Source organism: Natrix helvetica, assembly GCF_964273705.1.
Source record: "Natrix helvetica genome assembly, chromosome: 1".
Lineage (NCBI taxonomy): Eukaryota > Metazoa > Chordata > Lepidosauria > Squamata > Natricidae > Natrix > Natrix helvetica.
In genome coordinates, this window is record NC_138548.1 from 312,807,046 (window position 1) to 312,823,709 (window position 16,664).

General features: G+C 37.8%; 1 protein-coding gene across 3 annotated transcripts in view; it reads left to right on the top strand.

Annotated features, from left to right (window-relative positions):
• The window catches only part of MGLL (monoglyceride lipase), a 99,046-nt gene that overhangs the window by 134 nt on the left and 82,248 nt on the right, over positions 1-16,664 (top strand). The window contains exons 2-3 of one of the 3 annotated variants that reach the window (XM_081939513.1): positions 676-686; positions 1,289-1,427. In XM_081939513.1, the coding sequence (XP_081795639.1) occupies positions 677-686; positions 1,289-1,427 (149 nt within the window). In that variant the 5' untranslated portion in view covers position 676. Of the gene's footprint in view, positions 1-11; positions 687-1,288; positions 1,428-16,664 lie in introns of those variants that run through there. The other 2 variants (XM_081939515.1, XM_081939514.1) reach the window with 2 other exon arrangements.

A 16,664-nucleotide genomic window follows, 5' to 3' on the forward strand; every position in this document is an offset into this window, starting at 1 on the left:
AGTTGAAGGATACACAGATATTTTGCCGGTGGGGTGGGGGGAGAGAAATCCCTCCTCCCGTTCCTTACCGTTCGGGCTCTGCTACTTGCATTTAGTTTGAAAGCAACCTGCAGCCAGCCCCGCCTGGGAAGTTTCCGTTCAACTGCCTCTCCGCTTAGTGCGTTCAAGGTGCCTTTGATAAGTCTGGGTGTATTTGCCTGTAAGCCGCTGCTAGGAATCGGACTATTGCTTTCCCAGCTCTTTCACAGGCAAACACCCCCCCCCCCCCCACAACCTTCCTCTTCCAGCCCACATACCCGATTTGCTGGAGATGAAGGGGAGGGAGTGGTGAAATGAACAAGAAGCGGTTACATTGATTAAGACTAGTTTCCTCTTCAAACGGCGGCTCGGGAGAGAAAGAAAGCGCAGAGCGAAAGGCGATCCGAGGCGGCAGCCCAAAGAGCTTGGGGAAGAAGGGGTGGTGGTGGTGGTGGAGATCAGAGCCTTGCTGTTGGCAGCGGCGAAGCTTTGGCTGCCTTTTTTTTTTTTGCAACGGCGAAGGATTGCTTCTAGGCGCTAGGGGTGCTGGCTTGTTAGGGCGCTTCTGCAGTTCGCCGTCAACATGCACGCGCGCTCTATCTGACTGCATTTGACTTATAATGCCGGCTTCTCTTTGGAATGCAAAACCGTGCACAGGATGAAATCAGGTTTGTTAACGACTATTCTTTGTGTGCGTGTGGGCATATTTGTAGGGGGGAAAAACATTCCCCGCGTTTCAACCCCCCCCCCCCCAGATGTCAGAAAGGATCATAGCAACAAGACAGTGGCAGCCACCTCATTACAGGGTGTCTCGTGCTCATCTTTTGATATGTTTTTTTTAAAAAGAGAGATGATGAATCTTTTATGCAGCTGGCTTCTTGGAACCGTCCAGGAGCATCCCAATTTGCAGTGCATTGCTGCTTTGAAGAAATGCAGTTTTTTTAAAAAATCTGTGAGATCTCCTTTAAGGATGGTAAATAAACATAGGTGGGAAGGAGGCTAAAAGGCAGTAAGAAACCTGTGTGGTAAGGTGTGTTTTTTTCCCTTGCTTCCCCCCCCCCCCCCTTGAGAATCTTTTCCTCATAGTTCTTTGCCTCACACAGTGAGTCTTCCATCTGAAAAGCAGCTGCCTGGATTTTCTGTATCTTTGAAAAGTAAAACAGGTTAAGTTATGGGTTAACTCCTCTCCTACTAAGCAGAATCTTCCAATAGCAGTCCTTCCACCTGTTCTGTTCAAAAGCATGTCTTGATTTCTTTGCATGTTTTGCAGGTCACTCTGCCAGAATGCCAGAAGAAAATTCCCCAAGGTCCTCTCCCCAGAAAATCCCATATCAGGAGCTTCCTCACTTGGTCAATGCTGATGGGCAGTATCTTTTCTGCAGGTACTGGAAGCCAGCTGCTGCTCCAAGGTGAGCACTGTTTAACAATGCATTTGTTGTCTGTGATAAATACATTGTTCATTCAGTTCCACGGTTGTTTGTTCAACAGTCCATGAAATAATAGAAATGTCCTTGTCCCAAACAATCTCTTAGCAAAAGAAACCTTGATCCTTTATCATTTGCACTAAACTAAAGCAGTAGGTTGAAATCTTGCTCTTGAGTAACAGTTCCCAAACCCACCCAAGTGCCTGTATATTTCAGCAATAAGAGAAGAACTGGTTATTAATCATTCAGCCTCCTACTCAGAGAATAGGACTTGTTATATGCATAAGTAAAAGCAACTCAGATGAGTAAGGTTTGATAATTCTCTTTCTGTTTTTCTCTTTTAGTTCAGTGAAATGAAACAGTGAGCCCTGTGTTTTGGCATTGAAATAGGTATTTTAATTGGGTGGTATTGCATTCAAAAGATATGTGAAGCTTAGTCCAAGTTATTTACGTATCAGTTACAATTTGTCATTTGAGTGACATTCTTCTACTGTATTTTCTCTATAGGGTTATGAGGGTCTCCAGTACACAAAATATACTTCAAGTAATTTAAGAAGTAAATGATTAGCCATTCGGTAATCCTATTTTCATAATCCCATATAAAATAACATATTTGTCCTTGTGATTTATAACCCAGAAACGCTGGGATATTCCGAATGAAGATACTGTTTGGATTTTCTCATATTTTTTTACTGGGTTCTATTTGTGGAGTAGAATAATGCACATAAAAATCTCCAATTTTAGACAATTATTACTCCAAAGCAATTCTTCTATTTTAGTAGATGTTAAAGCATTCTGGCTTGAGGAGTTAATAAACTTTGTATGATGTGCTAAATGATTCCTCAGAGGATAAAGAGAGAAACGCAAGTTAAATCAGTGATCCACCTAACTTATTTTTCTAAAAAAGAGGAGTGGCAGTGGGACAAACACGGTGCAACGTCTTCTGCATGGTCATCTCCAGTTTTCATGCTAGGTTTTTTGGGCAGGTGGGTCAGTTCATTCTTGTTGCAAGACACAGTGAACTATTGATTTTAACTACCGGTATGTGGATGTTTTACGAAAGCTTGTGGTATCAGTTACTCAACGGGTATGTGACATTTATGAACCACAGAAGTTAAAGACCAATCAAAGTGCTCCTTTCAACAAAATAGGTTCTTTCCCAATTACTTGAGGGTTGCTTTTTTTTTTTACCATAATGTACTGTTTTCCATCTCATTCATGTATGATTTACTTAAAAATCCATTCATCTAATTCAGGGCCCATCTTAAGCCTCTGACCTTTCACCTAGAAACCAAACCTGAAGAATCTTTGTGCTTTGTTCTCTTCAGGACCCAAAGTTACCCTCCAAAATAGAACTTCAGAGTCATTTCAAAAGCATTGCCTCAGCAGCTCGTGCCTTTTTCCCTCACTTTGTGAGCTTTAGATGTATGCATTCAGGGGCTTTTTTCTAAGTCTTGCTAAGGCCAGGGAACAAAGGTAACATGATTTGGGACTGCCTTTGAAGCATCTCTTTGGGTCTGACTTTGACTACATGTTTCATAAAAGTAGCTTCACCAAGCCCAGTGGAAAACTTTTGGCCAATACTTGTAACTAGAGACCTGGCATCTTCCTAACGATTTCAGTCATTGAACCAATACAGTCTTAAAACAAGCTGCTTCTATGAAAATTATCCTATTCCTATTATAATGCTAATTAATCATTAACTGCCTACAGTGTTCTTGGATGAGTTGCTGAATTGCATTCCCCATTTTGTGTTTAATTTCTAAGCAAATTAGTGTAGTTCACATGAGTCTTTGATCAAGAAATGAAAGGATGGTAAAGAAGTGAAAGTTAGAACTTAGCATTTCAGGCTTTTGGTAACTTGCCTTGTTAGGGCTCTGCATACCCCAAGTGGTTAATTGATAGCAAGAGTGTCCTGGTTTTCTGACAACAAAGTAAGCACGATCAGTTCTGTTCACTTACAAGTGGCTCTTAACTGTGTAGAACCATTTATTTTTAGCCTCTATTGTATTGTGCTGGCAGGGTTTGAGAGGGAGATTATAGGTTGCTGGAGAATAATTTGTCAACTGCAGCCAACTTTCATGGGACAGTCTTGAAATATGTGGAGAAAGAGATTCCTCATTGTTTTCTATTATGTGGTAGATTTTCATGACTCATCATGAAACTCTACCACATAGTAGAAGGACTGAAGATTTGCTAGGTTTTAAATGATGAATGGCATGAGTTGGGGAACAGCCTTGAATCACTTTTACAGTACTATTAATCTAACAGAATTTCAGATACAGAAGAAGAATCGGTTGTAGTTTTGTTAGCTATAACACAAGAGATTCACATTTATGTTTCTCCTCTTGAGTATAGCTTTTGACTCAAAAGGCCACTGGAATTTGTAAGAAAAATACTAAGAGCTGCTAGACTTCCTGTAGTGTGAGAACCTTTGAATCTTCCCAATGGAAAAGTTGTTTCATACCAATATATCCTTGCATGAAGAGGAACCAGTTATTTCAGTTATTTTTCCTAAGGAGAAAAAGCAATATATTTAAAATAACCACATAGAACATTTTTGAATAAATAGTTTAGAACTTTTTCTCTCTCCAGCACATCTCTGTTAGGATTAGACATTCGGTTTTTAAAATACATGCATACATATGGCTGTCTGTGTATGTATACACACCTACCAAAATTATTCCTGGATATCCAACTTACAGCACATTGTGGGATAATCTTTTATCTCAGTTCTCATAGAAAATTAGATGTTATCATCCGGGTCAATTAATGTTAAAAGCAGGTGATATTAGAGTGAAAATCTGTTAGATGTATAGACAAGAATAATGACAATTCCCTAAATTCAGTTTACATTTACATAAGTACCCCCATCACTTATATGTTTTTTGCTCAGGCACCTTTTGCACATACTCACTTTTCCCCCCTGTATGGCTACAGTAATGGGGGGGGGGGATGAGATCTTGGTAACTCTCCCACAATCATTCTTAATATATAGAACTACATGGTGATTAATAAGCTCATGTCTCCCTGTCAGATTTCCTTTGGCTGAGCAGATGGGATTAATTTAATAAAATTGATCCTGCATTTGGTAAGTAAGTAAGGGGTAGATAGGAGAAAGAGCAAAAGTATTTGGATTTCATGTTAAGGAAGCAGAATGAAGAAAGACTGATATTTTTTTTAGAAGTGACAAATGTTGCTGAACTACTGGCACAGTAAAACAAGGACAAAGCTCTAAGCTGAGTTGGGGGAAAAGAAAGAAAGGGAAAGCGGGGGAGGTGATTAGTTTTTTTTGCAGAATTATGGTGGGGCCTCTTTTCTAAGGTCAATCTTGAGTGCAGAGTAGGCTTACCATGTCCTTTCCTATTTCCTAGGTATAGATAAGCAATCTGAGACCTCCAGTTCTTTTGAATCTCACTTCCCTATCAGGCACAGTCAACATGGCCATCTTAAAATGATTATAGGAGCTATAGTCCAAAATTTATGAAGTCCTAGGTTGCTTATCATCGTCTTAGTAAGTGCAAACTAGAAACATGGAAGCGAGTGACACAGTAAGTAAACCAGTTGTGCTTTGGTTAAAGTGACAAGTAGATCATACACCACCTGTTGTACTGTGGGATAGACTAAAAAAAATTCATGATTTATTTTAGGATGCGCATTTTATTCAGTACATGGCAGAATGTGGGGGATTTTTTCCTTCTACAGTAATTGGATATTGAGGTAAAGCAGTGCAGCTGTGCCTCTCCACCTGCAGAAGCATTTCAACTTATTGAACTTGATTTGTATGAACTGTGATTAAGTCCTTTTAAAATGCAAATCAATTTGATATGTAACATGGGTTGGGGTAACTGAGTCATCTCTCATAACAAGAAAAAAATGTTTGTTTGTTTTAAAGCTGTGATCAGATCCCCTGTACTAAACAAGATAGTTGTCAGGCCTTAAATGTATAATTTAAGTTATAGCTGTAGCGTACAAGAATAAGTTCAGAACAGTTCAACATTGTTTGGAAAATTGGATAATCATTAAACAGAAAACCTACGTTTTAAATACAATCAGTATGCAGCTGTACATTTTCACCATGGTTAAACCTAGTCTTTCTTATAAGGTCTTTAAAACTACAACCTTAGGCCCATTTACTTGGAAATAAGCCACACTAAACTCATTGGAATTCACTTGTAAGTTCCTCTCTGAATAAATCTTTCCTCCATCTATTTCAGTTTTGCTAACTGCCCTTCCAGTGGCTGTCTTTCAAAGTATTAATAACTTCTTAGATGCATACATTTTTATTTTCCATGTATGGTTGCATAAAGCATCTGACTCGGTTGAGGAAAAAGCATGCTTATTTCGTCTGTATATCTGAAACTGACTCTTAGGATTGAAAAAGTAATAAAGATCCTTCCCTATGTTTGAATACACACACACCATTTAAGGAAGATGCTTACTTTGAGTTCCATAGACAAAAGAGAATTACATCATCTGTTATTTGGACGCTAACGTGCTGTTTTTCTGGAGGAAAAAATTATGCTTGTTTTATCTACACACTGTTTTCTGGAACTCCATCTATATGTGAGTATTGTACACATACAGAACATTTTCCAAACTGTAACTAAACAACTGAAAAATCCTTTTCCTCCCTCCCTCCCTCCCTCCCTCCCTCCTCTGCTTCCAATTATTTCAGCTAAAACTATTCAATTAATTAGCTGTTATATGATATATTGTTACATTAAAATATATATTTTTCATTCATGGAAGTTTATATCTGACCCTTGAAGCACATATCGGATGATATAACAATGGTGACTATTCATGGGCCAGCTTGCTTGTCCTCATGCAACTTTCCTGCTGGGAAACCAAGATAAAAATGATCAGATTAATGAGTCCTGAGTTTCTGAAACGAGACAAGAAGCAGAACCTCTACAGAATCAATCTTCTTATATAAAATTAGTTTTTTATCCCTTGCTTTACTGTTCTTTGAGGTGCTAAAAGAATCATAAAAGATGTGCTGTTAACATTTAGTAAGAAGAGGATCACTGTGTTTTAGCGTAATGCAGAAAAACATGGTAAATAAACAGTCAACTTGAAACCCGAAACCGGTTTGCAAACAGTGAAACAGAATTATCCCAGGCCCTTAGGTGCCATTTATGGCGATCTCCCAAAGTTATTACCAAATTGTAATTTTAAAAATTAAAACAAGAAGCTCAATTTATTAAATATCCCTGACTGTTCTAAATGTACGTGAAACCAAATTCAGTTTTTGTCTTGGCTTTGTCCATTATTGTTTAATGTGCAGCCCCTGGGGACAGTGCAAAGGCCAACGGGCACCATTGGCACTGAGAAGGTTGTGAATCCCGGGCACCAAAGTACCAGAGGATGGTTTTCTTAGCATTTTCTTTATCAGCACAGATGGCCTTTTTCAAGAACTTGCTGTGCTTCAAGAAATAACCCAGTAGAGCAGAGATTATGGTTTTCTCTACCATATTCCTCTTAGAGTTAATAGTCCTTGCTAGTGGTGAGCACCATTAATTCTGGTTCTGCTAGTTGATTTATTACAGATGAATTAGAATTTTTGACTCAGATTCTGTAGCAGATATGTATGGTGACATACAGATTATAATCTTGGGTTACAGATGTAGTGCCTAGAGAGAGTTTTAACCCTATCAATGCAAATTTGGATCTAATACATTTAGTTTAGAGTATAACAGTCAAAACTATTGAATCAGCTCCATACTGCATAATAAATAGTATGTATATGGTGTGTGTACACACACACACACACACACACACCTGTGTTTTAGTGTGATTTAAAATCTTTTGCACCAGAATATACTTAAAGGATCTTGATATTATTAAAAAAATGCTTCTCATGAAGGTTACTTTGTGGCATCATATTAATGAATTCTTTAAAAAATGAGGAATTAAGAGTATGCAATTATCAAATTTACAAACTGTAACTGTAGTTGGGAATCTAACAGGCATAGTTTATCAGAAGTTTAACTATTTCAGGTCATAGAAATTTAAAAAATAAAAAAACCTAAATAGGTAATAGAAGTAAACTATTTATAATAGATGCAGTATAATATTTCCAATGTATAAAAATACAATTTTAATTTTATAATTACTTGGATGGTTATAAATTTATGTTCAGTGCTGGTATGTGATTGCTTTTCCTTGGTTAAAAGTTCAGCATTTAGAACAATTGCTGCTAGTTGTAAGCAAAGATGATCTATATTTAGCTTATATCTATACTTGTTTTTGTTTCTGCATATAAAGGGAAGATTGTCTCACAAAAGCACGTTGTTAAAAGTGACATACGATATTTCAAGCTCCACTGGCAATTACAAGATATTATTTTAAAAGCTCTATCCTGAACTTTATAAGTTCTACACAAGGAAATGTTGTTTTAAAATGAAATCAGACAAATTTAATTTCTCAAAAACTATTTCATAAGCAGCAGCAGTAACAACAGTATTGGATTTTGTCTTACCTTTTCTGTTCTTATTTTTTTCTATTTTCTATTTTCTAATCCATGTTCAGGGCATGGATTTTTTCCCCATTGTGAATGTCTGGTTGAAGTCACTTAAGCACCTACCTTTCTCCTGCCCACTGGCCTTTGCAAACACAATATTTTTTTTCTTTACTCCAAAGAAAGTCCCACTCCAAAAGCATTTGGGGAACACATGCACTGCAGCTAAGCAGTGCAATTCTAAATTTTTGTATTATTGCACATAGATCAAAGGGGTTTACTTCAAAGAAGGTGTGATCACGATATCACCTTGCGTTGGGGACATGCATGCACATACGCAAAAATATGTCGGCAGTGTGGAAGGAGGAAAGGGCCCACCATGATTGCTCTTGCCACATTAAAAATGAGGTAGGTTTTGTGTGAATGCACCCAGTAAGGGAAAGGCAGCCAGTTGCCTTCTTCATGGGGCACATACAAACACTGGTAATGTGTATTCAGTGAGAGCGGAAGAGTACTGTAGAATCAAGCAGCAGTGGGTGACTGAATGTGTTTGAAGTTTAGTGATTTTTTTTTTCAACTCTTAGTCCTTTTTGAAGGAAGTTTTCCTCCCCTTAGTCTTGGATTGAAAAGCCCTATTTTAGAATACAATATCAACATTTAAGAATCTCTGGAACAATGGGCAGAAAACAAGAAGGGAAAATGTCAGCTTCCACATTTGGATTGGAAAAATTAAAGGCAGGTACAGGATAATAGGAAAGCAGTACATTGAAAGAAAAATAGGTATCTTGATCATTGCAAAAACCGATGCAATCTTAGGCTGTGTAAATAAGTATAGCGTCAGAATCAAGGGAAATAATAATTTCTCCATTTTTGTGTTGGTCTCACCACACCTATGAATAGTTTGGGGCCATGCATTTTTGAAAGGACATTAACAAACTGGAATATGTATAGAGGCGAAAAACCAATAAGTTAAGGGATAAGACCTGGGAGGAAAAATTGTAAGATGAACAAGTAGAGGCATAGAGCATGAAGATTTTTTTTTAAAAAAAGGGAAGACCAAGGACTGTCATGCAAAAGATGGGCAGCATTGGGCAGACATGATAAGTGGTAGATTTTAAATTAGGAAATAGATTTCAATTGGACAACATAAAAATATCTTAACGATAAGAGCTCTTCAGTAAAGGAACAACTACTTCAGAAGAAGGTAGGCTCTCCACTGGAGACTGGATGGCTGTCAGTCAGAGGCAGCTAGTAGAATGGATTCTTGTACAACACAAGGATTGGACTAGGTATCTCCAAAGTCTTTTTCAATCCTTGTATTACATAATAGAAGAAGTAGACATCTGTCCATGGAGGGATGCTAGATTTACAGAAAACAAATACTTATTAAAAGGAACTCAAATAAAAATCACTAAATGATACCAAATGTTCCTTTTATGCTTTAGTTAAAATAAATGCATAATAATGCTGATCGTGCAATGGAATAAAATTGTGCAGCATTTTAAGAGCAGACGGTCAGCTTAAGAATTCAATCTTATTTTGAATTTCTAATGTTTGTAACAAATCCATTTGTATGAAAATACTATCCTCTCTTTAAATAGAGATGCCCAGATAAGGTGAAAGCAAATTATTTAAGGATGAGGATAAGTGATAATTCCCTTAAGGGAAAAACTAGACCTAGCAAACAATGACTATTGTTCAATTTTCCAGAGTTTTCAAGCTTACAGAAAATGAAATGCAATCCTATCTAAATATGGAGAGCAAAGATGATTTGTTCCTCAATACTTTTAGTCAATTTTGAGACTGTATTACAAGATGTTAATTATGCATTCCCTGTCTACTTCAGTAAGCTTTTTAGATTTCTCTCTCAAACTGTACAGAGTTATGGTACATTCCCTTTGCCAGGCTAAAAGAAATATGAATCTGAAGGCAGCAATAAGTAATTGACGTAATTAAATTTTGTATCTTGGGATAAATGTGACAAACCTGAACTGAAAATTGGGATAGTGGTTAAAGGCATTGGCTGGAAGAGCGGGGAGGGGGGACACCATGAGTTTTTTTCTTGACTTAAGCCCCAAAGTTAGTTGGGTGACTGGTCCAATCTGTCTATCTCAGCCCTAGGAAAAAAGAACTGGCAAGCTATTTCTAAAAACCAATGACTTGTTACTGAGTCACCAAGAGTTAGATCGACTCATGGACCATAACAGCAACAACAGATTTCAGAGTTAAGAACTGAATTTCAATTTCAAACTAATTTCAAAAAGGAGTAGAGAAAAATTCAACTAGGAAAACACCATACACTTAAAAAAACACTTTAAAGCATTTTAAAAGTATCCTGCCATTTTCGTATAATATATCCATGCTGTTCATATTTTTCATTTTCATAAATAATGATAGGTGAGGTATTAAAAGGTAATTGGTAAACTCTTGATCTGTTTTATGAATTTATAATGAAAAGTCCATCCACTTTTAATTCCACTCTGCAAATTAAAATAATGCATAATGGATACATATTGAAATAGTTCAATATCAATAAAATCAGTAGAATATGTAGCCCAGTCCTTTTCCTCAATTCAGGTATAAGGCCCATTGAATTTGCTGAAACCAATCCATAAGAGAAATTTGTTTTATTTCCTTTAATAAAAACTTAGTTAATTTGCATTTTTCAGATTGAATGTCAAAATACAGTTGAAATTAAAATTAATTATTTTGAGAGGGGAGCTCTTATGAAATGATGGACATAAAGGTCTGTACACCCCTTTATAATGCCTTGGTAAGGCCACACTTGGAATACTGCATTCAGTTTTGGTCGCCATGATGTAAAAAAGATGTGGAGACTCTAGAAAGAGTGCAGAGAAAAGCAACAAAGATGATTAGGGGACTGGAGGCTAAAACATATGAGGAACGGTTGCAGGAACTGGGCATATCTAGTTTAATGAAAAGAAGGGCTAGGGGAGACATGATAGCAGTGTTCCAATATCTCAGGGGATGCCACAAAGAAGAGGGAGTCAAACTATTCTCCAAAGCACCTGAGGGCAGAACAAGAAGCAATGGGTGGAAATTAATCAAGGAGAGAAGCAACTTAGAACTGAGAAGAAATTTCCTGACAGAACAATTAATCAGTGGAACAGCTTGACTCCAGAAGTTGTGAATGCCCCAACACTGGAAGCCATTTGTCTGAAATGGTATAGGGTTTCCTGCCTAGGCAGGAGGTTGGGCTAGAAGACCTCCAAGGTCCCTTCCAACTCTGCTATTGTATTGTATGTTAAGTTAAGAGAGAGAAAAGTTGTTAATTAGGTAAACCAGCATGTCAAAATCCATTATGGTACAGAAATGTCAAGAAAATGTAGATATTAGGAGAAATGTGCTAAAAATATTTGTGACGTGGTGAAAATTCTACCCAAAATGGCAGATTCATGTTGTAATGGATTTTATGCTTTAAAAAGACTGATACTTTTACATTTATCAAAGTAAGTATAAATTTTAACGGTACATTTCAATAGAACAAAATATATGTAGCTCAGGGTTGAACAATGAAGTCTTTCTGAACTTGGTTGTTTACTATTTGGGTAATGAAATATCTGCATGCAAACAACTAAGTTCAGAGACCACAAAAACCTCCAAAGTGTATGTTTTTCTATATTCAGTGTGTGGTTAGCATTTTCCACTCCAACTTGCTGGCTTCCTGTTCTGAGCCATATAGCACCATATGCTTTATGAAGGAAAGATGCACTAGTGAAAGAATACAAAAAAATTATAAACCACTCACTCCTACCAGTGCATGCCAACCTTCCTCATTTATCAGCTGGAAGACTGAAATCCAGGAAGTCCCCACTGGCACTTGCACAACTGAACCCCCAGACATAGGAAACATGAATGACCCCACCAAAGGGTCTCAGGCTTTGAACTATCATATCGGCAATGGACAATCCTGAGTAGGATTTGCACCTCACATGGCATGCCAAGACTCTCTGTATAAATGGGGATAGTATCTTCCACTCATGTCACCATGGGGTCCCACGTCAAACTGTAGATCGCATCGTAACCAGTTGTAAGCTGAAGCCATATGCGCGCCTCAAAGCCACGGTGACACTGTAGTTAGAGTGTAGCATATTTTTAAAAAATATAAGCGATGCTGCACTTCAGTGGTTAGATGGCCTAGACATTGGTATTTGAACATAGATCTTTGTAGCATCTATATTTTATAGTGTTTTACTAATCTAGGTGAAATGTTAATATATAATGCTAGTCTATGTATAATATGCCATATGCTAAATAAATAATGTTCTGTCCTAAGTATGGTGGTGGTTTCTATAACAAGCCATAAGGATGTCAAGCCATTCATACAAGGTTTTTAACCTGAAGAAGCATCACCTCCTTCACCTTACTAATTAACCAATTGCCAATTGTAAATATAGGTAATAATAATAATAATAATAATAAATATTTATTTCTCTTTATTTCTTTCTTGTGTTCGACTTACAAACACAATTGAGGCCAAACTTTATGTTGCTAAGTGAGTTTTGCCTCATTTTATGACTTTTCTTGCCACATTTGTTAAGTGAATCACTGCAATTGTTGAATTAGTAACACGGTTGTTAAGTGAATCTGGTTTCCTCATTGACTTTGCTTGTCAAGAAGGTTGCAAAAGGTGATCATGTGACATGGGGACTCTGCAGCCAACAGAAACAAGAACCAGTTTTCAAGCAGTAAATTACATGACCATGGGGATGCTGCAACACTCATAAGTGTTAAAAATGATCATACTTTTTTCAGTGCTGTTGTAACGGTCACTAAGCAAACTGTTCTAAGTCGAGGACTTATTGTGACAGAAGTACATCTGGGGTTCCAGAACACTAACCAAGAAGCTTGTTTTTAATTCTGTGATGTGCTGTGATGTGTTTATAAAGTACTGTAATTGGAAACAATTTATGTTTTTCTAGTTGGTATTCAACCTTTTGATATGTAGCAGATCTATCTGCTCAGATCAGCCCAAGCAATCCAGTGCTATAGTGTGCTCTGTGCATTGGGAGAAGCTGGGCTTAGGCAACTAGAGAGAATACTATCTGCTGGAGACCTATTTTGAAATATCTTAAATCCATGCCTAGGAAGGTCCCCTCCATTATTCAGTTTTAGTCATTCTCTGCCTTTGCTCTTCTCTGTTCCTTTATTTAAAAACAAACAGGCATTAGACAATCCATCTAGTTAAGTGTCCTGTTTTGGGAACCACATCTGCAGGCTCCCTAGATTGCCTCTGCTGGTGGGCAAATTATTATGTTGCAGTACCCTGGTATAGAATCACCCAGTAAGCAGAAGGCTTTGTAGAAAATGGCCTTGAGGAAATCTATAGCTCAGTATAAAGTGCAGATTTAGAACCTGGCAGATAGAACTGGAACAGAATAATTAAAAAATCTTGGAGAACTCTTTCTAGTCATGAACAATTCAAAAGAATGGTCTGACTCATTATAACCACATTTTATGTCTACATGATATGATGACAGTGGTTACAATTCACAAACTTGTATTTCTTGTTGAATAGAGTAGGAGTGGACAATCCAGAGGGCAGAAGTAACCCTCAGATATCCTGGAATCTTCTGAAATTTTATAGCCAAAATTTGGCAGTAACTTTCCAAATAATAAAAGAGTGATATCTCACTAGTTAGTGATAGAAAAAGGAAACAAAAAGAAAATGTAATATCAGGTAGGTTTAAGCATACATAAAATTGTAGAAAAACTCACTTTAGTTCCTCATGTTCATTCAGTTTCACATAATGCAGGAAATTTCATCAACATCCACCCATGTGGTATTTATTTTTCCAGCACCTTGTTCACTCATCCATAATAACTACAAACACACATACACACTTGAAAAGTTTTCCACTGCTGAATTAGAATGTGGCATACATATGCATTAAGTTCAGTCTGGTAGTACCGTATATACTTGAGTATAAGCCGACTCGAGTATAAGCCGAGACCCCTAATTTTACCCCAAAAAACTGGAAAAAGTTATTGACTCGAGTATAAGCCGAAGCTGGGAAATGCAGCAGCTCACGGTAAATTTCAAAAATAAAAATACAGGTAGATAACAATAAAATTGCTAAAAGTGTGTGTGTGTGTGAGTGAGACAGACAGACAGAGGAACAGAGAGGGAGAGAGAGGGGGAATCAGAGAAAGACTGACAGAGATGAATCAGAGACGTACTTTTAACTACCTGGCAGCGGCGTTTTGCCTTGGGGGGCTCCTCAGAACATCCCAAGACTTCGGAGGGAAGTTTACAGCCCTCCCCCGGAACGCTTCGGAGGGAAGCTTCTGCAAAGGCGAGTGACAACAAGTCTCCCAGGCTTTAATTTGCCGAGCTGTGCGCACGCGCCTGTTTTCCACGGCGTGGAGCAGCGGCGAGATTCTGCGCGGCGAGCGATGATTCCAGGGGCCATCCGGGAAGATGAGGAACGCGAGGGGGGACCCTGCCCCCCCCACTGATGGTCCCCGGAATCATCGCTCGCCGTGCAGAATCTCGCCGCTGCTCCACGCCGTGGAAAACAGGCGCGCGCGTACAGCTCGGCAAATTACAGCCTGGGAGACTTGTCACTCGCCGGGGTTATGCAGAAGCTTCCCTCCGAAGCCCGAGAGGAGGGAGGGAAGCGGGCGCCCGGCACACAGAAGAGCCGCATTAAAATGTTTAAAGAGCCACTTTTTTTTTTTTGTTCACTGGAGTATAAGCCGAAGTGGATTTTTCAGCCCAAAAAGTGGGCTGAAAAATTCGGCTTATACTCAAGTATATACGGTAATACTTTTTCCTGAAAAAATATCTGTAAAAATGTCAGTATATTTCATATACAAATTACATGGTCGTCTCACATATTGTTTACTGATGGAAAGGCCTCTGCAGTCTTATTTCTTTATTTGCATGATTGATAGAGTCTTCAGAAGAAAGTTCAGGAGATGTTAGAGACGCAGGGAAGACGACAGAAGAGAAATTACCATTGCATAAACAAAAATTCATTTCTGCGTATATTTGGGTATCCCTTCTACATAAGTAATTATTTCTTTTTATGTGTATGTATATAGGTAGGCGTATATAAAAACATAATTACGATTCTTAATATAAAATTGATCTTGATAGAATAATAGCTATAGGATTCAGCATAGGCATGGTTATAATTAGCTCTTAGGCATTTCAGTCTTTGGTAAAGTGCCTTTCAAAATGTGTTATAATTTATCTATCTTTAATACAGAAGAACACACATAAAGCATATTCTCCTGTAAATGAATAACAGCTTGAGGCATAAACTAGAGTTGTTATTTTGGCATTGCTGTAGATGTACATGTATGTTTTGGTTTGGCAATTGCCAGCTATGCTACAAATGAGGGTTGGTTTCCTTTTCTATTTTCAATTCGGGTGCAAAAATAAATTTCAGCATTCCATGACTTTTGAAGGGTTTTTTTTCTTTCTCACTGTTGTTCTTTGTACAGTAGCTTTGACCCATCTAGTGATACCATCTAAGGGGCAGGTCAGTTTAATTTTTCCTGAAAAATTAATGAACACAAGAGCAAGAGTTCACAACCATCATGCTGTGTTGCATAAAGGCATTGATACCAAAAGGGTTTAAAGACAGTAAAAACATCCAGCTTCCTTTTTTCTTTGGCCCATAACTTATTTTCTTTAGTTGATCAGTCATTTGCTTTCTCAATGTAAACATTAAGAAGTACAAGCTGAAATTATTTGAAAAGTCCAGGAAAATAAAATATACTCACTTAGAAATAAATGACATGGAATTCCATAAGATACATAAAGGATGCATATGAATGTTTTGGATATATTAAAATGTACAAACATAGTTTAATTTATATCAGGTTTTAGGACTGTGAATCAGACCAAATACGTTGAAAAGCTGTGGAAAGGCAGAATATTTAGTTAGAAAAAAGAAATTCTGAATTAGTTACACCTTTTAAATCAACACAGAAGCATGACTCACATTAGAGCACACGTTATATTAATTATTGACTCAGCAATACAGTGTGCAGTTTCTGTAGTTCAAGAAGCACACCCACTTTTTCATGACACATGGACAGTACAATTTTTAGCAATACAATTTTTGGAGTGGCTGAGGGATGTTAAGATGTTAAGACTTAAGGCATTTACTTTCTTATTAAAACACTAACTGGATACCCGTGCTCTGCTACGAAACTACGTGATTGGGCTCCTCTCCTCACCTCTTCTCTCCCACAGACTTGTCCCAGAGAGGCCTCTCCTATCTTATTCCCTTCTCTCCCTCAGTCTTACTCCTTAGCATCAGAGTGTTTTTCGGGTGGGGAGGGGGAATAGAATGTCTAAACTCCCAGCCCGCAGGTTGGATGAGTCACGTGCTGGCCACGCCCATGCCCAAGTGGCAGTTGGAACAGAGTTCTTTTCAGGTTGGGAGGGGGAGTCGAACTCCTTAGTGTGTTAATAATAATATAAGAAATATTAATGATCTGATGGTCATTTTGAAAAATCCTTTCTTAGTGAGCACCTAGGAACCAAGAGGAACATACATGCCAAATTTCAAGTTTGTAAGCTTTACGGTTCTGGAGATTTCGTGATGCTGCTTGAGTGGTATTTCGTATAGGTAGATGATTGATAGGTAGATAGGTAGGTAGGTAGATAGATATAGATATAGATATAGATTTTGCAGCCTTCCTAAAAGTAATTGTTTCTTTGGTTTCTTTTCCACTCTGGGAGAATTATACAGGTTGCAAAAGCAATCTAGGTTGCACCT